Consider the following 25526-nt stretch of genomic DNA (forward strand, 5'->3'; position numbering starts at 1 on the left):
AGAATTTTTCATATTTAGCGTTAGTGTATACATAAATCATTCTTTAGAAGAATTGTTGAAAATTTTTCTGTTTTCTTTATATAATTCTTTTCGGCTGTATTCTTATTTCAATGATTTTTTTATGTTTGTAAATATTGTTTGCTGGTTTGTGGTATTACTCCAACGAAAAATAAATATATACATCCATTTTTTAGAAATATTTAGAATTTAGAAAAAAAGCAGAACCCAAAAGAAATTCTGAAATCTATTGTACACACGAAGGAATATTAACACAACGGTACATTTTTTAAATAAAAATGGTATTATTGTTTGATATATGAGATGAAACACCTTCGAAAAAAGTACATCCAGGAATGCCAGATAAGCAGATTTTTTTTCTGCTATAGTGTAAATTGTATTTCAAATGTGCCCTTTTGATTCTATTGTTGTTTTATGAAGCCGCGTATGCATTCAATTTGATTCGATGATTTGTGAAATTAAGTTTTTATTTATTTTTTCTTTGCCTGGTGTCAAGAAAAATCCCAAGTAAAGTAGATTTTTTCAAACCAATTTTTCATAATTTGCTCTCCGTATGATTTTTTCGGCAGTTAAATAAATGGCATCTCTGCCAGCGATTAGGCAGTTTATGATGACGGATAAAAACTTAACGAATTCATCGCGTTCGAGTTGTCTCAATGTGCAGAGCTGAGTTGGCGATGCGATTGACATCGCCAACATAGATCGGGTTGCTGTTGCCTAATGTGTAGACGGCCTAAGTTGGAGATCCATTTGACATCGCCAACATATATCGGATTGCGGTTACCTAATACGTAGAAGGCCTGAGGTAGGGATTTCAGATGTTTTTCCCTAAGGAGTCAACCTTTTTTTTTCATGCGCACTTTGCCTGAAAAAAACTTCTTCCTTTTTTCCCCATGCTGTAATCTGTCGAATAATTCTCCGATCAAAGAAACAAACGTTTTCGTGGCTCTGGTTTTGTCTATGTACGAACCAGAATTTCACATAATATACCGATAGATCTACCCGTAAAAACAAAGCAACAAACCACGCACTTATTACAGAAAAACGTGAAAAACAGAGGATACGATCGTCTAGTAAGGTCCAAACGAGCTTTAGTGATCATCGGACGGCATACGTTTGCTTGATGCATTACGTTTGCCCGGCGCAAAATCATAACTCGTATACATACTCGTGCACGGTATCACGGACTGTCTTCTACCCATGTTTTTTCCAATGTCACAATATTTCTAGCCTACTATACTTTTATGAACGGTTGTTTCTGATGCAGGTTTTTTCTAGTACGATTTATTCCGGGAACCAATAAAAATAGAAACGAAGTATACATTGCCAAAATCATATCATAACGGCAAACAATATTTTCATATTTTCCCTTTTCAGCTTTCAATCTCAACCACATCGCCAAACAACAATAATTGTACAGCAGTACTTGGCGACGGCATCAAGTGAAAATCATCACCATCACTACCACCGACGGCAGCCCACATATCCTTCTATCGAGGGGTCGGAGGGAAAGTGATATATCTGTCCATCTGTGACACAATTTCCTCTGAAAAGCACGAGTGCAGAATTTTTCATCAAATTACAAGAACCAGTATTACCAATTTTGGTCCACAATGACCAGTCCGCATGTGACCAAACTGAGAGTTGTTGTTACTTCCATTGAGATTTCCAGTGAAAATAGGTAAATGTTCAATTATTTTCATAATGTTTGCCACTGTGTTACGCAATTCGTTCTATTTTGTAGAAATGACGCAATTACACGTGTTGAACGCGGTTGTAATATTTGGCAACGTATTTGCATAAGAGACACCCGTGACCAGCGTGAACAACATCAAAGAAAGCGAAGAGCATATGACATGCATTATCGAGCGTTTAGAGCATCCCCACCGGTGAGTTGCTATAAACATTGGAATTTCACAACTTTCATCGTTACAATTTTGGATAGCAACCTATTTCCGCTTATGAAGTTACTACTGAGTTGCCAAATTTAGGAAACGGCTGCTACCCTGAGGGCGCGTTGTTATTTTCCGAGGGTCGTTTCAGTGCTTCGAGGAAAAATAAAGTTAAGACAAAAATCAAGGTGGTTTTCGTAATCTTTTTATAATCATTTTATTTTCTACTTTTCTACATAATCGCCGTAACGTTCGAGGCATTTTTCATGGCGTAGCACGAGGTTTTCTATTCTGAAGTACGATCTAACTGCGTCACGGATTTCTTCAGTGTTATCGAATCGTTGATCGCCGAACGTCTGTTTCATCACCGTAATATTGTGAAGCTTTGGACCGATTAAGAATCGCGATATGAGAACAAAAGGCCAGGTTTATTGACGAAAGGAGTGTTCCTCATCCATGAAAATGTGCGGCCCCATTCTGCTCGCGTAACTCAAGAGCAATTGAAAAAATCAAATGGACTGTGTTCGAGCATCCTCCTCATTCCCCAGACCTCGCCCCTAGCAACTATCACTAATTACCAGTGTTGAAACAGGCCTTCGGCGGTCAACGATTCGATAACACTGAAGAAATTCGTAACGCAGTGACATCTTGCTGCAATAAATTGGACGCTACACACTTGGCGCTCGGAATAGAAAAACTCGTGCCACGCCATGAAAAATGCTTCGAACGTTACAGCGATTATGTAGAAAAATAGAAAATAAAACGTCGATTATCAAAAAAAAAAAAAATGTTTTTTGTCATAATTTTATTTTTCCGCGATTTTTGAGGCACTGAAACTTATTTTTTGGACGACCCTCGTACTAACCAGCAAATCAAGTAATCAAGTGTTTGTCAGGTTAGGCCGAGGACATAGTAAACGCAATGAATGGGGTGCAATGAGATGCGTTCACTATGTCCTCGGTTTTATGGTGAAGGGTTGCCTGATTGTTTTAAGCAACCGAAATTCAGCAACTTGTGGCAACTGGTGGTGGGAGAACCAACATTTTCGCTGATAATAAACCAACAAGGGGCCAACAAATAAGCCATTATTAAAGTCGAAATTGAGCCAACACTCGCTTGTAGGATGTTCCAACGATTAATAGGGTACAAAATGACTAGTGAATTGGTAATATTTACCAAAAATTGGTATATACTAATTATTTTACTTGGTACAGGTCGGACTCGATTATATTAGGCTGTCAAAAAAGTCCTGCGGTATTTTTTTTGAATTTTCATTTGTTCATAAAATTAGTTACAATCATCTGTTTTAAGTCAAATATGCGCCGTTTTGTTCGATGACTTGTTTCCAAGGAGATGCCAACTTCATAATACCCCTGTTATAGAAGCTCGCTTCCTTATTGGCAAAAAAAACTAGGATAGCCAATTTTCACAGGCCTCTTTTGTGGCTAACTTCTGACTACCTAGCTCGTTCGCCATGGACAAAAACAGGTGATAGTCACTTGGTGCAAGGTCCGGACTATACGGCGGATGCAAAAGAACCTCCCATCCGAGCTCCCGGAGCTTCTGGCGCGTCACCAAAAAAGTGTGTGGCCTGGCGTTGTCCTGATGGAAGACAATGCGGCCTCTGTTTATCAAAGATGGCCTCTACTTCATGAGTGCTACCTTCAAGCGGTCCAGTTGTTGGCAGTACAGGTCCGAATTGAGCGTTTGGCCATAGGGAAGCAGCTCATAATAGATTATTCCTTGACAATCCCACCAAACACACAGCAGAACCTTCCTGGCCGTTAATGAGGGCTTCGCTCCGTCTGAGCCGCTTCAGCGGGCTTCGACCACGACCGTTTGCGCTTCACGTTGTCGTAAGTGACCCACTTTTCAACGCCAGTCACCATCCGCTTCAGAAACGGGTCAATTTTGTTGCGATTCAGCAGCCATTCACATGCGTCGATAGGTCAAAGATGTTTTTTTGCGTCAACGTGTGTGGCACCCATACATCGAGCTTCTTTGTGAATCCAAGCTTCTTCAAATGGTTAATAACGGTTTGATGACTTATCCCCAGCTCTTGGCCGAGGCTACTATGCCGGTCTTTCTCGGCTAATTTAGCGATTTTGTCGCAATTTTCGACGACAGGCCTTCCGGAGCGTGGCGCATCTTCGACGACCTCTACACCAGAACGAAAACGTTGAAACCATCGTTGTGCGGTGGAAATGGAAACTGTATCGGGTCCATAAACTGCACAAATTTTATTGGCAGCTTGAGATGCATTTTTGCCTTTGTCATAGTAGTACTGTAAAATATGTCGGATTTTCTCTTTATTTTGCTCTATATTTGCGACACTATAATTCACGAACGACTTAACCAAACAAAACACTGTCAAGGACTATATTATAGCCTTTCCAACCTTTCCAACAAGCTATAGTATGACTCGATACAATGAATACAACTAGAACTACGCGCTTACAACGACACCTCGCGGAAATACCGCAGAACTTTTTTGACAGCCTAATATATAGTCGACCATTTTTTTTCAACAATTATTTTCAAATCCTATAGATAATCGAATCTTAAGAAAACAATTTTTTCATTAATATATGAATGTCAAACATTAATAGAAAAATAGCTTTTTTGTGATTCGATTATGTATTGGATTCGAAAATTAACGTTGAAAGTGAAATTGCGATTATATATAATTGAGTCCGACCTGTATATGTTTACAACGTTCTTTGATTTCGACGCAGGGGTACGACTAAAACGTCAAATCCCTCATATTGCCAGTGTACCCAATATTGCTGCGGTTTACTGACATTTTGGTTCAATCAATCACTGTTGTTTACAACTCGGCCCGGTTATATAGTCGAATAGTGGCTAACTTTAAACTCCATATTAAATGTGAACACCTCCATGTGAAACCGAAATATGAAAATCGCTCATGCAGTTAGAATAAAGCAGCGCATTTTTCGATTTCAATCCTCGTAAATGATATGTCGATAAACAAATGACGCCATATTGATTTTGATTTTGGGTAGTCTATATTCAATTGATGTCTAACCCCTGTTTCGACGAAACGAAATTACCAAGGCGTTATACTATAGGTGGACCGCAATGTCAAAATTGCTGTTCGGCCATTGCTCGTGAAAAAACAAATTTGTTTACAAAGCAAATCATATCTTTTGGTGACAAATGCATTCGTTGGCAAAATAGCTGCTCGCGCTTCACTGTAGGCAGGTAATTTTCTGGATTTTTTCGTATAACAATTTCTCATAATTGCTTCTACTTTTTCAGATATCTACAATCAGCGGTCGAATTAAAAACAGTGCAGAAGGATGTTTTGAGTATATTTTACCTTCTAGCCGCGCAATCAATGCTTTTCTTTCCAAGCAAGCAGCGTTTTTCGTATGTGGTTTTATTGAGCATTTAAAAGAGATTGTTAATTTTTTTTGTTTTATCACCAGGGCAAAAGCATGAAATAGAATCGTACGTGGTACGAATTTATCGGCACAATCTGATCAAGGACGGAGGCATCATCAAACGGAAACTACGCGAAAAACTTTTCGAAGAGATAAAACTGCGCCGCAACACTCGTGTCTCGCTTAGTAAGCGATCGATCGTGAGTTCAAAACACAGGGCCCTCATTGACCATCTTTGTGTTGTTACAGAATAGCTACGTCCACGCAACAATCATCAGCGATGGAGATTGATCCACGGTCGAAATAAGATCGATTCATCCATACAACTGCTCTGCTCTGCCAGACACATCGGGCTACTGTTCTATAAATAACTCAACAATGATCAATCAACTGTCTCCGCTGTCCGGTGGTCCAACTTGGATAATGGAAGAACAGAAAGAATACCCTTACGCCTAAATGGCTACTGTGTGAATGTACCATATGTAATGGTATAGAAGGAATACTGGCGAATGGCAACTGTGTAATGTGCTAATTATAGATATGATAACCATGTGACATGCACACGATTAAAATTCGGCTCTGTTACAGCTAAAATGCTAATGAGCCTTAAATAAATAAATGAGATAAAAAAAACACTCGTGTCAAAATGGACGAGTTGGGCTGGGTGCTGATGAACCACGATTTGATAACACGTAATGAGCCAATCCAACAGCATGCCAATGGTAATCGACCAAATCATTTTGAATTGAACATGGAGCGGTTGCGAAACCTACTGGAGCAGCATGAACAGAACAATCACGCTGGTAGGTCGGTTTGATATATTTATTCCGCTAAAGAATGATTATATTTGTTGATTTTTCAGAGTTGACTTCCAAAAAGCAAAACAAATTCCTGCGTATGCTGGATGCAATTTCAAAAACGACAAAGTTTTGAAGGAAATTAAAGAGATGGTAGAGGCGAATCGACTTCTATCGGAAATTCGTTATGTGACTACGGTGGAACGTATGCTGAAACACAATTTGGACCCCTCTTTGCGCTGCTGCTTTGTATGTCGAGAGTATTTCCGCACTGCCGATGAGTATACCAGTCATTTCGAAAAATTGCACGGTGAGAAATTTCTTATTGTTGCGGCGGTGGATCGATTTCAGACTAGTCAAAAGTTCAACGTTCTACATCACTACAATGCCCTTAATCCGGTGACAATATTTACGATTTGCAACGTATACCATACAGCCCTAATAAAATAAAAAAAAAGAAAAGACGGGTCTAATATTTTATAATAAAGAACAAATCTACCACTTTCCACGAAAATCGGAGAACCACTAAATCGGTTCGACATGGAATGGCTGATACATATAAGGCAGAAAAAAAAGGTTTAACTTTCGAATTCAACATCCTATATTTCCTCGTACCATTGAGTTCATGGCGCATTTGATGTCGGTCATCGTAGCTGCTGCTATGGAAATGACGTGAGCATATACCTTGATTTTTCTGAGGTTTCCAATCCTTCGATTGGCCACAGAAAGTATCCATTTATGAAGTCTATCTCCATCTAGGAGACAAGTGTGGTAAACAATGTCCGGGTTATTTTTCGTTATGAGAACCTTGTTTCCACATCCTTTTACTGCACAATAATACGGCATCTGAAGTAAATAAAACATTCACAATATAATTTTGGCATGATAGAGAACCGCGAGATGAACGATTATCTGTGGAGGAGTTGGACAACAGATTTCTTAGACTTATAGCACTTTTATCACACTCACAAGCTCATCAAATCCTCACTGTCCCCCAAAAATATTGAATAATATCTAATTTTTTTTCCCCAAAATATATATTTTATTAAGGCACATGTGGCGTTAGTCTGACGGGCCGGGAGTCCAATATTTTGACAATTTTTGTCTTACAACTATGTTAGTAATATGTAACCGATTACTCGCGGTTGGCTCGAGATTAGTATTACAAAGATCTCATAATTGGGATGTTGCAGTCTCCAGTACTATGTATGTGTGGCCGACACGGGATACTTCCTATTGGAGTATAACTGACCATTGATCAGTGACGCCCCCCTAGTCTGTACCTCATATCAATCGTGGTGCGTCTCTCTTGACTCGAGGAATCCAGGGTAGAATGGTCACTGGACGGTACAATCTTCAGCTCGTGCAGAGTTGCCATGAGCGGTACAACCTTTGGCTCTTGTTGAATGATCAGTGGCCTTCGACCTGTGTATCTGTAAAGAGTATGTGTATCTTTAATTACATTACATGGAGCGGTTATAATATATAATATAAATACCTTATTGCAGCTATAGTACACTATTTTTCACGAATATATATTTGTTTATTTCTTCCTTCAGTTGTTTTCCTTAGCGAGTTGATATGAAACCATAACCACACAACCAAACAAAAAGTAAATAATTCAGAAAGCTACGTCTCGCTACTCGTCTCAGGTATTGTCATGAAAGTGTCAGGAACGAAACACCTATAGTTTAGCATCTTGGAAATTACATTGAAATCAGCGAACGTGCTCCATTTTCCAGCAACTGACACTTTGTGCAGTTATCTGTCATCGTCTGCCTGTAGCTTTTCGTCGCCGTACTGTTGCCGATCCTGGGGTGCTGTCGACACATTCTTTTTCCGGCGAGATCCTCAGGTGGACGTATCGTAGTTTTTATAATTTAGCAGTAAAATTTTCTCCATCTTCCTACAATGAAAATCTGGAAGGATATCTTCACCGGTAAGTCGAAGGTAGTTTGTGTGCCCCATCCGTTGATCATAAAATACCTGCTGAAAACGGTGCTGCTGTGGCAAGAATTGGTTTGAAAAATTCGTGGAATACAGTTTTCATCCTCACGTCAGCTTCATACTGCCCGATGATGATTCTATCCTCTCTTTGTGTGGGTGCGATTGCTCGAGACGTGAAAAGTGAATACGTGTTGTGAGAAGTGCATTTTTGTCTGCGCTTAGCGGAAGAAAATGCGTTGCATCGACCGCAGCAACAATTTCGGAATGATTCATGCTTCAGAGCTGCTGCATTCGATGGCTTTCCCAACAAGGCCATCTTCCGAAGTAAACAATCGTAAAAAAATTAAGGTTATGGAAAGCTGGAGAAATTCTAAATTTAGTCTGAACGGGGACGTTGACCTTTTGAAAATTGCAGCTAGCTGTGGGTTGGGCCATTCACAATTAATCGCCCATCCCTTTCTTTATTCTGTTGGTTGAATTTTTGGATGAAGCGTTTATGGAAAAATGAATTGTAGAATCTGAAAAGTGAAATTGATAATTCACATATGGTTTCGTGATTTTTTTTTCACTATCAATATGTTTTCCCCTTCCACAGGTGACGAGATGTTCTCGGACACTTACAAAGTGAAGCTGATCGACAATGTGATGTACGAGGTGTACGGAAAGCACGTGTCTCGTACCCTAGGGGATGTCCAGCTGGATGGTGCAAATCCTTCCGCCGAGGAAGCCGATGAAGGTACCGACGCCGCCACTGAGTCCGGTGTTGATATTGTGCTGAATCATCGTCTGGTCGAGACTGGATTCGGCGACAAAAAACAGTTCACCACCTACCTGAAGGATTACATGAAGAAGTAAGTAGCGGAGAAGGCGTCATTCATATCCTAATAAAAAATTCTAATATTTGGAGTCTGTGCTATGTGTAAAAACGAAGGATATTTTGTTAGTCTGTATACTTCGTTTCGAAGTATTTGTACGATTTTCAGCAAACCGGGTGATTCAGCATTAGTCAACTAACTTTTTAATCAGTACGAGTAAAGTCAAAGTTTTGTTTAAAAGACACAATAGTACAGAAAATGTGCGAGAACCAGTGGAAAAAAAAGATCTGAGTTTAAAAAAATCTAGCGCGCGAGTTAAGGGAATATATACAAGAGGTGAAAAGGATATCCGGCTATCCGGCCAGAAAAAAATCAATAATTTTTCATTAATAGAACATAATTCATAACAAAATAGATAATTAACATCATTCAACGGAATCATGAAACTAGAAGTGGGTGATATCTCTGTGATATAACTGCAAGGTGGACGTAGGATTAACGTTGGAAGCTGCAGAAGAAAAAATGGAATTTTGGAGAGAAAGGCATAATGCATATGCATGTGAGCGTGACCATCCGCATCTCACATCGCAATAACAATTAAATGGATTTCCGAGTGGTCGCCAGCTTATATACGGATTTGTCGGATTTCAATAGCCTGTTTTCAAAGTTACTTTTAAACTATTGAAACAATTTTTGGGGTACATAATTAACGATCATATAACTCTTGGACATTTTGTCTTTCGAATGAAGTCATCATCATAAAACTCTATTCAGCCGGCAAAGAGGTATCAACATTCAAAAACTTGCACTCTAAGCGTTACGCTCTCGTTTTCGAAACTTTGAACTTACACTCCGGTACAGAAATGAAAGAAGTTGTCCTACGATTACGTCGATTGAAAAATATGCCTTCAACTAGCATGTCGAAATCAAAACTAAGTGACTGAAGTTCATCAAATCAAGCAAATTTGCAGTTCGAGAAGTACTCACTTGAGAGATGCAATAGATTCAGAGGGAAATGTAAAATACATTGATCGTTTAGCCATTCTTCCGTTCACATATTTTGGAAGTGCACGATAAATTAATGAAATGAACAAAGTATCATGCCATACACAGTATGTTCAATAAATAAGGGGATTTTTTATTTAAATCACGGAACACGTAACGCCATCTGCTGAACGTCAACGTTAACAAAGAGCAAATATTCAATTTTGTTTCGTGATTTTTATATGAAAAAACAGATTTGTGTCATCGACCACCATCCGTACTCTCCTGATCTATCACCTTGCGACTTTTTTCTGTCCCCTAAACTAAAAAAATCACGAAACAAAATTTAATATTTGCTCTTTGTTCCATTGTACTTTCGTACTGTCATTAAAAAACGCGTAACATTTCAACCTGTCAATCGATTTACATAGAGTTGCGAGCTGCGTTTGAAAGGCGAGACCTTTGCCCTTCTAATGTTATCAGTCAACGGTATTCCTACGTCAACCTTGCGGTTATATCTTAGGTATAACTCATCCATAGTTTTTTGCTGAACTCTTCCCGTTTCAAGAACTCCTAAATATTCTGATTTGAACCTCAGGTCCAAAAAGGTTGCAATTGGGTGATATGGAGTAAGATTGGGCGATCTTTAGAAAAAGATCGATCTTAGCGGGTCGATTTTCTAAACGGCGTAGGGATCGATTCACTGATTAAATCGGTACCAAAGAATCGATTTTTGAAAAATCGAATACCTTTTTCCAATTTATTCACTCATCTATCTATATATATAAAAATGGATTTCTGTCTGTCTGTCTGATTCTTATGGACTCGGAAACTACTGAACCGACATGATCGACATGAAAATTGGTATGTAGGGGTTGTGAGGTCGGGAAGGTTCCTATGATATTTCCAGACCCCTCCCCCCTCTCTATGGGGGGGCTGTCATACAAATGAAACACAAATTTCTCCATTACTCGAGAGTTAAACAAGCAAACGAAACCAAATTTGGCATGTGGAGGTTTTAGGGTGTAATAAATATTTTTACGGCGATTAGACACTCTACCCCCCTTTTTAAGGGGGGGCTGCCATACAAATGAAACACAAATTTCTTCATTACTCGAGAGTTAAACAAGCAAACGAAACCAAATTTGGCATGTGGAGGTTTTAGGGTGTAATAAATATTTTTACGGCGGTTAGACACTCTACCCCCCTTTTTAAGGGGGGGCTGCCATACAAATGAAACACAAATTTTTGCATAACTCGAGAATTAATCAAGCAAATGGCATGTGGAAATTTTAGGGTTTAATAAATGTTTCTATGGTGGTTAGACACTCCACCCCCTCTGCCATACAAACGAAACACAAATTTCTGCATAACTCGAGAATGAAGCAAGTAAATGAAACCAAATTTGGCATGTGGAGGTTTTAGGGTGCAAAAAATGTTTCTATGGTGGTTAGACACTCCAGACCCCCCCCACCCTTTTTAAGGGGGGCTGCCATACAAATGAAACACAAATTTCTACATTACTCGAGAATTGATCAAGCAAATGGAACCGAATTAGGCATATGGTGGTTTTAGGGTGCAATAAATGTTCCTATGGTGGTTGGATACTCCTCTCCCTTCTCTTAGGGGGGGGGCTGCCATACAAATGAAAAACAAATTTCTTCATAACTCGAAATCTTATCAAGCAAATGGAGCCAAATTTGTCATTTGAAGATTTCAGGGGCACGAAACGTTTCTATGGTGAATGGACACTCCTCCCCCTCTCTAAGGGGAGAAGAGGACAGGAGTCTGTCTTTTTTCTATCATATTTTCTGTATCAATCTTTTATTCCATGTAACGGAGAAACATGTTGTTTGCAAGTGTTTGAAAAATCTTGAACGAGAATTGTGTTTGAAAATAATCTGATATTATAATGACGTGTTCTGGTAGAAGTAGTAGGATTTTTTTAGTAAAAGGTAAATTCAACGGGGTCAATTAGAAAATCAATCAATGAACAGTTCTGCGATTGGACTCATGAATTTGCGCTTAGTAAGAAAACGTGAATGTTTTAAGGTATTGATTTTTTTTTATTGCTATTGATAACAAAAAACAAATTTTGGGCGGGACGTAGTTTGCCGGGTCTGTTAGTTCTATATAAATGTTGTCTTTTCTTTAACCCTCCTGTACTCGCGTGCAAAATCGTAACACATATACTCGCGCACGGTGTCACAGACCGAAAGTTGAACTTCTCTGTAATATTGCTATTGTATATTTTATTGGTATTTTTTTGAATAAGAGGGTATAATTGAATGAAAAATGTCCAGAAAATCTTGCTTTCTTCATCTTCATTCAGTTTTAATAGTCATCTAATTCAGCCTCTTCAAAATATAGTAATTTTTGATACTCGAACATAAATAACGAAATTCGACTATTTCCTGTTATTAATTGAAAGTAAGCAACTGAATATAATTCATGAAAGTATAAAGAGCTCTAAAATAGCATCAGAACGTATTTATCGATTTAGATTTCATTAGTAAAAGAATCAGAACATACCATAACTGCATGCTCGAGACAAACATATTTTTTGTTTTTTTTTTTGGGTCTTTTTTGACCCAATGTTAACGACCTTCTAGAAAGTTACAAGATGATACGGGTTCTGGAATTTCAAGTTTTCCTATATCTAATATTAATTGTTTCTGTTCTTGGTTGACAAAAACTTAATATCTGTTTTTTTATGGGGCTTTAAAAGATTTTATAAAAGGATTTCTAGGAACTTTCTGCGATTTGTTTTATCATCGATATTGCCCGAATCATATATTATAAAAAACCGAAGCTGTAACTGTAAAAATAACCATGAGCCACCGATTAATTTATAGTTAACAGTTTGCAATTCTTCCGCAAGTGCAATTCTTTCACAAGTGTGTATATGTGTGACCATTGTATTTAGTGTACAACTATACGTATGTCAAACATTTGTATTTTACTTTTGCACGTATGAATCTAATGGCGAATATATCGACGAATAATATATGAATCCGTTCAATCCGGTGACAAAAAGGACCAAAATCAAATAAGAATAGTTCGAAAATGATATTATGCATTATATTTAATGAATATTCCACGCCACTGACATTAATTCATACATTTCATTGAACAATATTCTAAAATAGGAAAAAAGTCACTTGTCCAAAAAAGTTACTCCTATACTCGCGTCGGTGTCTCAGACCGGAAGTGGTGAAAAAGTGATACACGTCCCCTTCGTACCAAATCAGACGATACGCCAATCGATGACGAACAACGAATGACGAAGCCAGAGAGATTCGCAATGTCGTTGTGTTGATGTTTTCTGAAAAATGAACGAATTATTGATTTCTCAGTCTCTCAGACCTATGCGCGAGTATAGGAGTGTTAAACATGGAATAAACCATCTACATTTGTATTCAGACATCAAAGACAGTTTGTTTTAATTTCTTCATGAACGTCACAAAAAAATTTGTAGACCTAAAAATGTATTTTCTAGGGTATTCATCTTGTACCGTCATGATATTATTTAATCAAATAAATTAATTGAAAATTATTGAAAATCAATGTTAATTGAAAAACAAATTTTCGAAAAAAACACTACGATCGAAAAGATCGGAAAGATCGAAAAATAGATCGATTTTCGCGATTTTTTTGGCACAAAGAATCGATTCAAACTTCGGAAATTGGAAACGATCGATATACTAAATATCGATCCAAGATCGCCCAATCCTAAATTTGGAGATGCTTTCATGCGAGGTAGGTTTCGCGTTCTATGTGCAGTCTCGCCCTTGTGCGACTATTGATTTATGCAGCAACATGAGAAATTACCTCGAGTTCAGTGGACACTTCTTTGCAACCAATTTAGCTACGTTAGTCCAAGATTTTCGAATTTTTTTCTATAGTTGCTGCTTGTTGTATGTGCTGGGACAGCTCTCCTCCACCAGAACCCAATACCCCTCGATGGGATGTAACTCTGGGCAGCTAGGTGGATTCGCTTCCTTCGGTACAATATGAACTCTATTAGCATCATACCATTCCAAATATCCTTGGTGTAGTACATCATGGCTGCGTAGGAATGGTAACAATCGTTTCTGCAGGTATTCCCGTAGTGATGGGACTCTTGCTTGCTCTACCACAGCTGCATAAGGCCTGCTATACCAAATACTTTTTGGGGAACTTGGCCTTCTTCCTTGTCCCGAAATGCTCTGCAACGCCTTTCCTTTTCATGATAGTGTAAAAAGACATACCAAAAGGCTGTTTAAAGTCTTCTAGAACATACGTTTTATCGTGCATTATAACGCATGGAAACTTCGTCAAATATTACAGTACAGTCTTCACCTTGAAAGACTTCATGCCTTGTCGGTGCTTAGAAGTGTGCACGAATGTTGGCGATATTTTTATTATTTACGGTCGTGTACACCAGTGGTCAGATAACTCATTGTTAGTGTATTTGCGAAGCTGTGTGTGTTGAGGGGTGTCCAGATTTTGTCGCAAACAAGCCTGATGATAGTTTTGATTTTTAGTGAAGTAAGTGTATCCTTTCTCAGATTATCATCCATGAAAATCTCATCATTAGGTCGCATGAATAAAAAAAGTATTTACTTATTCTGCCATTTCCAAGTAAAGTAAACTTTCCCAGTAAATACCCTAGAATCCGTATGAATAAAAGATTACTTCACTTATTTCATTTTAACGCATGTTCGAATTCCAACATAGTTTTTACTTTGTCAAACATCTGTCAACTGTCATCTGTCATCTGTCAAAAATTTGTATTTCAGGTTTGGTTTTAGAACTTTTTTTTTATTTTTATTTTTATACCAGGCTTAACAAAGGAATAGTGTCGACGGCTGGTGGCGACTTTCAATTAGGGACCATAGTTTGGGTTCCAATCTCGTTAGTATAATACCTATCAGATTAGAAGACACGAAGTCAGTTTTCAAATGTTAAAATTTGAATGGAAATTTTTACATCATGTTATTTAATTACTTGTGCACTTATTTCCGATTTCCGATTACTGTGCACTTATTTCCGACTTTTATTTAACCCTTCGTCTATACATTTAATTTATTTAACCCTTCGTCATTACATTTGTTACTGAAACTATTTATTATAATATAAAGTGGTCTGTAAAAACAATTTCCGGACAAGATTTTTTTTCACCACCTGCAAAAAAGCGTTCTTCATTTAAACAGAATGCTAATTTGGTATGGAAAGGTTATTTTTCATTCATAATTTAAATTTAAAAACGTGTTCATTCCGCATGAAAATTAATCAATTTTTTAACGCTTCCCTAAACTAGTAAACGAAGCTCAATGCCATCAATCCAGATTGTTAACGTTTTTAACTTTAAGCGCAAGATAGCAGCATTAAACATAAATCGGATGAAACATCAGAACGAATGAATGTGTTTTTAGATCCAAAGTATGCTCATGAGCACACTTGATAATTACGAAGTATATACTTGATAAATGCTGTTCTATTCATACGAAATAAGCTAAACATTCATTTTCGAAAAGTAAATACTTAGTTGTTAATTTTATTCATACCAAACGAAGTAAAAACTTTATTTCACTACTCGACTGCTCGATTGAAGTAAAGCTGAATTTTGTTTTTATTCATATGACCTATTGTAAAGAAAATCCTTATCAGAAAAAATCTGTTCAGGGTTCCCCGCAGAAAACTTGATACTCTATTGAAGAATGTTCATTATAAATGGACAAATTAATCATCGTTCATTCGGTATCCGACCACACTGCTATCCGTTACTTCACTGTACACAACCAAGATATTCCAGTGTACTCTAGTATTGTAATATTTGAACATTAGTTTTTTCTTCTCCTTTGATGATTGATTTTCCATTTGAAGATCGACCAATTGATTGGAAAACATAAAATGTTTCGATTTAGAGCGTCAACCACAAGCTCTAAGATTCAAGCAAATATGCAGGCTACTGAGTTACCTCGGATGGCAAAAAACAGATTTCTAGGAACTAGTCCGATACGTGCTTCCACGTTTTTTTATCTCATTTAATGTTTGTTTCATATGAAGAAAACACATCTTTTACTTAGGAAAAAAAAATTTTGAAAAAAACCATTTTATTTCGTAGTATGTTTTTTTTTTGATTTGGAGATTTTTTTTTAGTTTGTTAAAGTTTTTTTAAATTTTATTTGAGAAACCCGTTTTGAAAAATCGTTGTTTTATTACTTAAAAAAACTTATTTCGAATAAACTTTTAACTTGTTTTTTTTAAATTACTGCGTGTTTCTTTTTTTTTTTATCCATTTCATTTATTTGTAAGGCTCAATCGCATAAGCTTTGCGGAGCCGCTAATTCAAGGTTTGTTTATACAAAGTTTCAACTAATTTCTATGTTTAGTAGGATTCGACCGAATACTCGCGGTTTACTCGAGGTTAAAAGGGCAACATTTTTGTGGGACGGGTCAGGTTGGGGATATGGATATGAGGTATCGTTGTCTCAACCGAGGGTTGCCGCACGCACTGTAGCATTGTGCATAATGACCAGGGATAGCATCTGGTGTTCGACTAGCTGTCGAGGGTGGGCGACGGTGAGATGGGGGGACAAGACAAACAAACTAATAACGAAAAAGAAAAACACAAAAGCATTAAATACTTATACTAGACCGTTTCACAAACATATAGATCAACTGCATATAGCAGATGTCGCGAGTTCCCAACACGTCTCTAACAGGAACATAGGGTTGTCTTCCTTGGACCTCAAGGGCATTCAAAAGGTACTCTCTGGCTGCGTAATTATCCGTACATTGCCAAACTGCGTGATCGATGTCATCGTAACCGTTTCCACACCGACAGACGTTGCTTTGAACAAGATTTATTCTGTGGAGATGCACATCTAGCGAGTAGTGGTTGGACATAAGTCTACTCATTACACGAATGAAGTCACGACTTAAGTCCAAACCTTTGATTCTTTTTTTTTTTTTTTTTTTTATCTTGGAGTTTTTAAAATTGTATTCAAAAAAAAATATTTAGGAAGAAACTGTTATGAGAAAAGGAAATTTGTTTTCCGGAGAAACTGTTAATTTTGTAGAATCTCTTTTTTTAAAGAAAATTATTTCTTTTAATTTGGGGGAACAATTTTTTTCTTTTGAAAAAGGCTTATTTTGGGGAAGATGTTCTTTGTGTTAGGAAAACTTTCAAACTTAATTCGGTAAAACTCGATCTTTTTACATGATTGATGTGTAACAAATATACACCGCTTTCGTTTTTTTTTGTGTTTGTGTGTGTCTAGGTCTTATCGGGGACTTATCGCCTCTCATTATCTATTTTACAGACTCGTCACCCGTCTGGAGGAAAAGAACCCCAGCGAAGTCGAGGTGTTCAAGACCAACATTAACAAAGTGATGAAAGATCTGCTCGGTCGCTTCAAGGATCTGCAGTTCTTCACCGGTGAATCGATGGATTGCGATGGACTGATTGCCATGCTCGAGTACCGTGACATCGACGGCGAGAGTGTGCCGGTGCTGCTCTGCTTCAAGCACGGTCTTGAGGAGGAGAAGTTCTAGAATAATTGTAATTCAACTAGACTCATAATTTTTAGAACTATGTGCATCGGGAAGAGTGTGCTTTATTTTCTTATCGGGACGAGTTAGACAGATTGAATCCTATTTTTTACAAATTGTACAAGCAAGCCTACCTTCCCTTTCCCACTTTTTGTTTTATTCCAATTGTATTTTTTTTAAATAATGTTTATTCCTGGCGAATCATTGTGAGACCCTTTTTAACCGTATATACTTTTGCATATATGACCTACTACTTCAGGCAGAAACAAATCACAATCCCCACGCGAAAGTGACGATCATCGATACGACTCTTCTACAGTTACTATGCGATTCCAATAGAGAAAAGACTAGTTCTGTCAAGCTTGACCGAATGATCGTTCTAGTTGTATGCTTTCCCTTATTAATACTCTTTAAATTATGTTGAAAGTGCAGGCCGAACCGATCGTTTTGTTACAATGTTGGCAGTTTGGAAGGTGGAGAAAAGTAGTTATTCCTTCCCTAATTTGTAAACTCTCATACATCATGTAAAACAATAGATGCGAACTAAGGATAACAGAAACGAAGAATGTCAATATATGAAAAGAAAAACCAAACAACAAAAAATATATATATACAGAACGCAGCAAACGACAACTCGCATCGTTCTGATCGGAATAACACAAGTATATGTGCTGATGTTTTTCTGCTGAAAGAAATTTCCCTTCGTTTAAGTATTCAAGAAATTTGTATGGTAAGAAATGTGTATTGGTTAAATTATTGATCAAACCAGTGATTGAGTGAAACAATTCAGTTGCGAACCATTCCCAATTTAGGTTAATTCATGCATTGTGATAGATTACGTTCTTTGTTCATTTTATACATTTATCGTGGACTTCCAAAATATGTGAACCGAAGAACTGTTAAACGATCAATGTATTTAACATTTCCCTCTGGAGTAATTGCATCTCCCGAGTATACATACTTTTTGAACCGCAAATTTGCTCGATGTGATGAACTTCAGGCACATAGTTTTGATTTTGACATGCAAGTTGAACGCATATTGTTTAATTGACACTATCGACTTCATCGCAGAAAATTGTTATCAACATTCTGTTAAACGGTATTCGTAGAAGTTCAGTGAGCTGAAGACAAGAAGGGATATCTTCCAATGCAGTCTTGAATAACCGAGCCAAAGCGGTGTGTGCATACCGCTTTTGAAGTCCGCACACATTCCGGAGTGCAAGAATGCATGTGGGTACAAAAGTACCCGCACCATGCAAATTTTTTGCAACGCCGATTTTACCAAGCTCATTAGTTTTGAAATCTGTGCTAGGGAAACATATTCCGGTCTGCAGGTAACATCCATACCTCTCACGCAGAGATCACGAGTTCAATTCTCACTCGCGATATTCTTCCAAAAATGGAAGTAAAAGTGACGAACCAGCCGAAATGTGTTGAAAGTCGCTATAATAGAGAAGGTTTGAGGTTGAATTAGGACTATCGTTGATTTCGTGATCATTCGTTTGAAGTTGAATCTGAATCCATTCTGAATGAATGAATGAATGAATATTTGGGGGAATTCGAGAACGAGATCGTTACGTTGGAGGCACAAGGTTTTAAGTGCGATTCACATACAACATCCACGTCACGTTCACGTCCCGTCACGCCACGTTACGTCAGTTATTCTACCATGCAATTATTATGAAAACATTCACATACATCGGCAACGTAACGACCCGTCAGCATACGTTCAACGAAAACGACCGGTAGGATTTGTAGAAAAGAATAATTGACGGAGAGGGGCGGTTCCTTGGGTTTTTGTGTGGGCTTTGTGTCTCGGATTTTGTTTTGATTTTGGTTGTACAGTAATATACATCTAATTCGAAATTTAACTAATTGGACAGACCTGTGATGCAACACGTTAATTGGATATTTTTACCTCTAATTGGACGTTTTTGTGAACATTGAGCTTGGGGCCTAAATTATGACCACACATTGAAATTCGAACTTAGAACTGATTCTAGGCATGCTGATTCGAAAGAGGGCATTGCAATTTAAAATTGTTGTAGGTGGCGATACCATGAATAACATTAAATAAATCATTCGTTTGACATTTGACGTGACCGAGCTGGTGCAAGCATCGACTGCATGTGTGAATTGGTGGAGACGTTGACGGAACGTAGACGTTCTTCTCCGTAACGTTCTATGTGAATCGCACATTATCGCACAATATTGGATATGAAAATATTGTACTGATGGTGAAGAATAATCTTAAGAAGCTTACCTGTTAATTGCACTTGGTTGAAAAATCACAAAACGAAATGCATTTGATCACAGTATTATATAAATAGAAAAAATTTAAATAAACTCTATCTCTTGAACATAGTTTTCAATTCCAATGGAAACTGGCAGCTTATTTTCCAGCAACGATGACATCTTTCCGGATTCTACTCGATGCTCGATAGTTACCAAACGAGAAGAGTTGCCCGTGTGTATGTGTGTGTTTGGCGAATGTTCCGATGCCTCAAGCGGAACCAATTTTCGATGCTGTTACATTCTTAGTCGCCTTTTCAGTGGGATCATTCTCCTCCCGAAGGATTCCATTCTGGTCACAAACAGGCTCTTGGTGACACCGTTCACCAGCGCTTTCATGATGAACGAAGTTAGTTTCGTCGCAACAGCACAACATGCTCCAATCGCTGTTCAATTATAACTGAGTGGATTTCCAAGCGGCGCTCGCTTATATACCGATTGGTGATTTCAACAGCCTGTTTGAAAGCAATGGTAAAGCTATTGTAACAAATTTTTGGATCAAAAAGTAACAAGTATATAACGGGTAGACGTTTTATCTCTCGAATGAAGTGTTTTTCATACCATTTCGTTCAGTTGTTTAGGAGCTATTAACGTTCAAAATCTCTCTCTACGGCGTAACGCTTTCGTTTTCGAAACTTTGAATTTACACCCCAGTATAGAAATAAAAGACGTAGTCCTACGTCAAAAAGTAGGAAAGTTGGCCAGAATTTTCACTAGAATGTATACTACAGGAACCGTCAACAACGTTCGGAGGATTGAAAACGAAGGGAGCACAACTCTGCAAAGTAACCCAGATGCTTCGAATTCAGGCACTCTCCATCAATTTACCGCTTTCAGGTTTCTAGCGCACGGTAGAAATGTTTTTACAACGAAACACCCAGAAAAGTTGCTGATACATTCCGAAGAAGGAAAGGTAATTTAACACTACGTCTCGAAAGCGGAACTTTCCGAGGTCAAGCAGCTGGAACTTTCAAGCATTATTGCAAAACATCACTTGAACACCAAAAACAAGCTTCTAATTGAATAACTTCGAACATAGATCCTAGCAGTAATGTCACTTTTTAAGTTTGGTAAGTTATAGATAGAATAATAATAAAAAATCAATCTTCGATAAATAATATCGAAAAACCATGACGGAAAAATTATCAAAAAAAAAAATAGGCATATAATATACCAATTGTTATGGTCAAAATCGCAGGGCAGATGAAGATGTCCCTGTCGTAATGTGAGGCAGTTATTTTGTCTTGACAGACGGCGAGAAAACAAAGATAAGGTGTAAATAAAAACATCACAAAGCGAACAGAATCAAAGTTAGAGGTGAAAATACAAGATACAAGAATTATAAAAAAATAGATTGAATTAGGGATTATTTCCATTGCTATTTGAAACATTATAATTGTATTAGCAAAACCGAATCATATTTGCAAGAGGTGTCACACGGATTCAGAAACTAAATTTGTAAGGTTTAAAAATGATTCAAGTTTGAACTGTAAAAAGACAAATAGAATTTCAGCTTTGATCAGGCTAAAAACTAGCTGATTTGCATCGAATTGGTGGAAGAAATCCGAACACCAATCATCCACACAAAAAACATGAAGAAGGTGCTGAGTGGTTGATGCTGAATAGGGAACAATGGTCTGTTGTCCTCGATTGATGAAGAATGAGCTACGAAACACGAAAAGGCCACTTATTGTCACGAAGATACATTACCAAAATTTTTACAACATATCCGCAACATGGTTTGGTTTTTAACTAGTGTAAGTTTTTAAATAATGTCACATATAATCTGAATCTTTTTAACAGTATTTAATTTTAGATCGACATTGATTTTCCCGAAGCGAAAAATGGATTAGAGAAATTACTGAAGCTGTTACCACAGATTCTTCTTGAATGGCGTTAACGTTCCCTGTGGAACTTTTGCCGTCTCAATCTATGAATTAAATAGCGTCATTTATTAATACTTAGTTGATATTTCTTAAGCCAAATAACACGCCTTGAATGTATTCTGAGGGACAAGCTCTAGAAATGCGTGACCGTAGTGCATGTCAAAAGAAATTTCTTAGACGAGAAATCCTCCGGCCAGAACGGGAATCGAACCCGAACACTCGGCATGATAATGTGAGACGCTAACCACTCGGCGACGGGTGTTACCACAGATTACAGGATATATTTCTAAAAAAGCCGTGGACCTATCGGCTGTATCGTTACTCGAGAGATTCACTGATGACACAACAAATTATGGTGAAGTGGATCTCAGCTGTTAGATATTATACATCGATTTAAATGCGCTTTTTTTTGTTTCGCCAGATAAGCAAAATTGTACACTTTTACTTGCTCTAAGCACAGTGTTGCCACTATCAATGCTACAAAAAGGTGGGTATTCTAATCGTGCCAAAATTAGTTGCAGTGGGTAAAAATAGGACTAGTTGCAGAGAAAATTCTTTGTTTGATATGCCGATGTGTGTTATGAGCTTTAGTCGGCATTAAGAGCAGTGTTGGCGCGTTCCTCAGCGCCAAGGCAGTGGACTGTATAAGTGGAAGACTGGTCAACTGCGTGGAAATAAAACTCTTTCTCCGCCTTGAAAAAGGCAGGCAATGGTTTCCACAGCAGTCTACTAGCCAGATATCGATGGTGCGAAGGTTTGCTCGGAAGGCAAGAGTGCAGAATGGAAATCAAAAAACACTGGTACTTTTCTCCTAGGTTTTATTTAACGATGTTACAATATAACGTGTAAAAACTGAATACCTTAATTCCTCGACCGCCACATCATTTTATGTGAAAGTGAACGTGTGGCGCTAGCGATGTAATTCGGTGCGCAGTGCTGTCGGCGATGAATAAATCTGCCCCGCGCATGCGCTCAATGTGTGCATCGATGACGTCATTCCGGAGCGGTCGAATCGGGCGCGAACATACTCCCGCCGGGCTGGCAAGAATTTACTGAAGAATTGATGGTGTTGCCGTCAATAGGATGAACGAATTTGGTCGAGTTTAATTGTCTGCATACTGAGTCTCGAATCCTGATACTTGTTGCTCCTAGTAATTTATCGGGACCTCGGCTGGACAGCGAATTTCTCACTAACTGGCTGGGTTTTTGGGGTTTTGTAAATATCGGCGTATGTCTCTTCTTGATTGCTGGAACGATATGAACGGTTGTCAGCTTATGCTGCGGTTTCTCGTCATCGGGGATGTCATTCGTGGTTTCTGATATGTATTTGATACTAAGGTAACCTTGGGCATAACAAGATGATTTGCAATGATCGGTTTTCTTCTGCAGATTTATTTCCGGTGGAAGGAAGCGTCGTATTGTCGGATTCTGGTTGTTTTCATTATCTTGAAACGATACTCGCGATGGCTGGGTTACCACATATCTCCTAGTGTCGTCTATATTGATCATTGGCTGCAACAACTTCTCGCGCTTCGGAACCGTTGGTACTGCGGAAATTACTTCGGTTTCAACAAAACATTGTTGAATGTTGGAAAGGTCGATATCGCCGGCAACTACCCATCCGAGATGCGTTTCAAGTAACTCCGGCAGGTTGTCGCCTAGTTGGAGGCGCCCGGCCTTCAACAAGCGCAAAAATTGTGACACGCCGATCAGCATATCGATGGCTCCTGGGTGGTTGAAGTTTGGATCTGCGAGGGGTAGGTTTCTATCAATCGGCCATGATGAAACGTTTATTTTTGTTGCTGGGATTGCTTCCGTTATAGTTGGAACCACTAAACATTCGACATCAGTGCCGAAATTGGAGTGTGTCGATTTTATTTGCACCATCACTTTTTCCTTGGCGAAGGTTTCGGCTCCACCGATTCCTGCAATGGGTACTCGTGCTGGTCGTCGAGTGACAAACAAACGGCCAACTAAATCTTTGTGAATGAAGTTCACTTGCGATCCACTATCCAGTAAAACTCGGCAAGGTGTTGTGCGTCCACGATTGTCCTTGAGTTGAACTATAGCCGTCATGAGCATCACTGTTCTAGCACCCCTGTGACAACTGCAGGAAACGACGGTATTGGTGATTGGCTCGAATTCATGGGGTTCATCCGTCGTGACCGAACGGGAATGGTGTTGTTCTTGTAACTTGTAATCAAAAAGCTGTTCCTCTGTATACGATGGCTCTTGGTGCAATAGAGTGTGGTGCTTTCGCTGGCAACGAGAGCAGGTCTTCTTGGATGAGCAGTCAAGTGTGCGATGTCCTGGACGGAGACAGTTGAAGCAGATTTTCAAGTTTTTTACCTTCTCATAACGCTGATCCGGAGATAGCTTGTGTAATTCTGGACACTCGAAATGACGATGATTTTCTTTGCATAAAAGGCAGGATTCAGCTGTTGTATATGATTTCTGATTCGACTGCTTAGAACTCACGAACGGCTTGATTTGTGTCTGTTTCGGTGTAGCCTGGTATCGGTTTTGGAATCTTTCCAATATCTGACATTCGCTTCGAAGAAAAGCTACAGTGTCTTTCAGGTTCGGTAATGTGGCGTGCTGCTGGTTTCTCTCCCAAAGCTGCAGTGTTTGGTCGTCCAATCGTGACGTTAGGATTTTCGTTAGAATGAGGTCTGAAAGTTCATCCACTTCTAGCCCCTGGTACTCAAGTCCACCAACGTGGCGATTAAACGTTTTCACCAGCTCGAGTAAATCCTTTTGGTTTCGCTTGGTCATCGGCTTCAAATCAAGCAATCCGTCGATATGTGTGTCGACGATCACTCTCGGATTTTCGTACTGGTCGATGAGCTGCTGCCATGTTTGCTGGAAGTTGTTGTCCAGAACCATCTTTGCTGTGATCCAACCCGCTGCATCGTCTTTTAGAGCCTTGTCGAGATGGTGCAGTTTAACTGCATCGGAATCTCCACTGCGAGCGAAAATATCCTCAAACATCGTGCGGAACTTCGGCCAGTTCTCCACTTTGCCGTCGAAGGTTGGTACAGGAGCTCTGATTGGTTGTTGGACAATAATGTTGGGACTCGAAACTGGTTGTTTGTTATTGCTGGCAGGTGAAAGTGACTCGGTGAGTTGCTCCAACAAAATGAGAGTGTTTGTATGAAGCGCATCAAATTCATTCAACACTTCACCTTCCGCCTCGTTGTCAGATGATACGGTGGCTGCAAGTATTTCACGATGTACTTCTGTGAACTCCTTGTAATGAAGCTCCAGTTTCTTCGCGAACACCTTCAGCAATGATGTGCTTATTTGTTGTGGCTTATTTTCGGCTTCCTCAAGATGGTTACTAATCATTTTTATTTTCCTGGTGATCTGCTGACGCTGGTAGCATATTTTTTCTCTGGAATCCACTGCTTCTTTCTTCGTTGGTGTGGCAGCTTTCACCTGCTGTCGCTGACAGCATAAGGATTCTCTGGAATCTTCCTCCTTCTTCGATGGTGTGGCGGCTTCTTTATTCGAATCTCGGTCGGATTTCGGTGTGTGTCGTACTCTCGGCATTCTCAACGTTTTCTTACGCGATTTCCGGTTTACTTATTCGTATTCCAGCGATCGTACATCAACCGCTGCACAATAATAACTGAGTGAATTTCGCCAGCTTACACAGTGTCGGACAAATCATTAAGACTACTGCTCAAGCAAAAAAAAGAAAGTGACAAAACTTTGAGAAAAAATAATCCAATCCAAATGACTCTGCCTTTAAACGAGCCTACAAGAAAGTTCCCTTCAGGGCCTTGAAAAGGATCCAGAGCAAGCTGAACTTGTCCGTGAGCTCCCGGAGAGTTCAGCGGCAGCTGGTGGATCAAAGGCTAGGCGGTAAAAGCCTCCGGAAGGTCCCGATGCTGACGCCGAAGCATCTGAAGGTGCGGCTGAAGTTCGCGAAAGGCCACTTCGATTGGAT

The 25526-nt window shown here is 38.8% G+C and overlaps 2 protein-coding genes and 1 long non-coding RNA gene across 3 annotated transcripts; 2 read left to right on the plus strand and 1 right to left on the minus strand.

Moving 5' to 3' along the window:
* Positions 1-4994: 4994 nt before the first annotated feature.
* On the plus strand, positions 4995-6310 carry LOC129778535 (uncharacterized). Its single transcript, XR_008743452.1, has 4 exons — positions 4995-5132; positions 5190-5300; positions 5360-6117; positions 6177-6310. It is a non-coding gene; the product is annotated as an uncharacterized LOC129778535 (long non-coding RNA).
* Positions 6311-7891: 1581 nt separating this feature from the next.
* On the plus strand, positions 7892-18061 carry LOC129778536 (translationally-controlled tumor protein homolog). Its single transcript, XM_055785496.1, has 3 exons — positions 7892-8050; positions 8654-8909; positions 17168-18061. Exons 1-3 carry the CDS (start codon positions 8023-8025, stop codon positions 17397-17399), a joined length of 516 nt encoding a protein of 171 aa, XP_055641471.1. The 5' UTR covers positions 7892-8022; the 3' UTR covers positions 17400-18061.
* A 4506-nt stretch (positions 18062-22567) lies between these two features.
* Positions 22568-25126, minus strand: LOC129774231 (uncharacterized). Its single transcript, XM_055777938.1, has one exon. It carries the CDS (start codon positions 25124-25126, stop codon positions 22568-22570), a length of 2559 nt encoding a protein of 852 aa, XP_055633913.1.
* Between the last annotated feature and the right edge of the window lie 400 nt (positions 25127-25526).

Source organism: Toxorhynchites rutilus, chromosome 3 (assembly GCF_029784135.1).
Source record: "Toxorhynchites rutilus septentrionalis strain SRP chromosome 3, ASM2978413v1, whole genome shotgun sequence".
Classification (NCBI taxonomy): domain Eukaryota; kingdom Metazoa; phylum Arthropoda; class Insecta; order Diptera; family Culicidae; genus Toxorhynchites; species Toxorhynchites rutilus.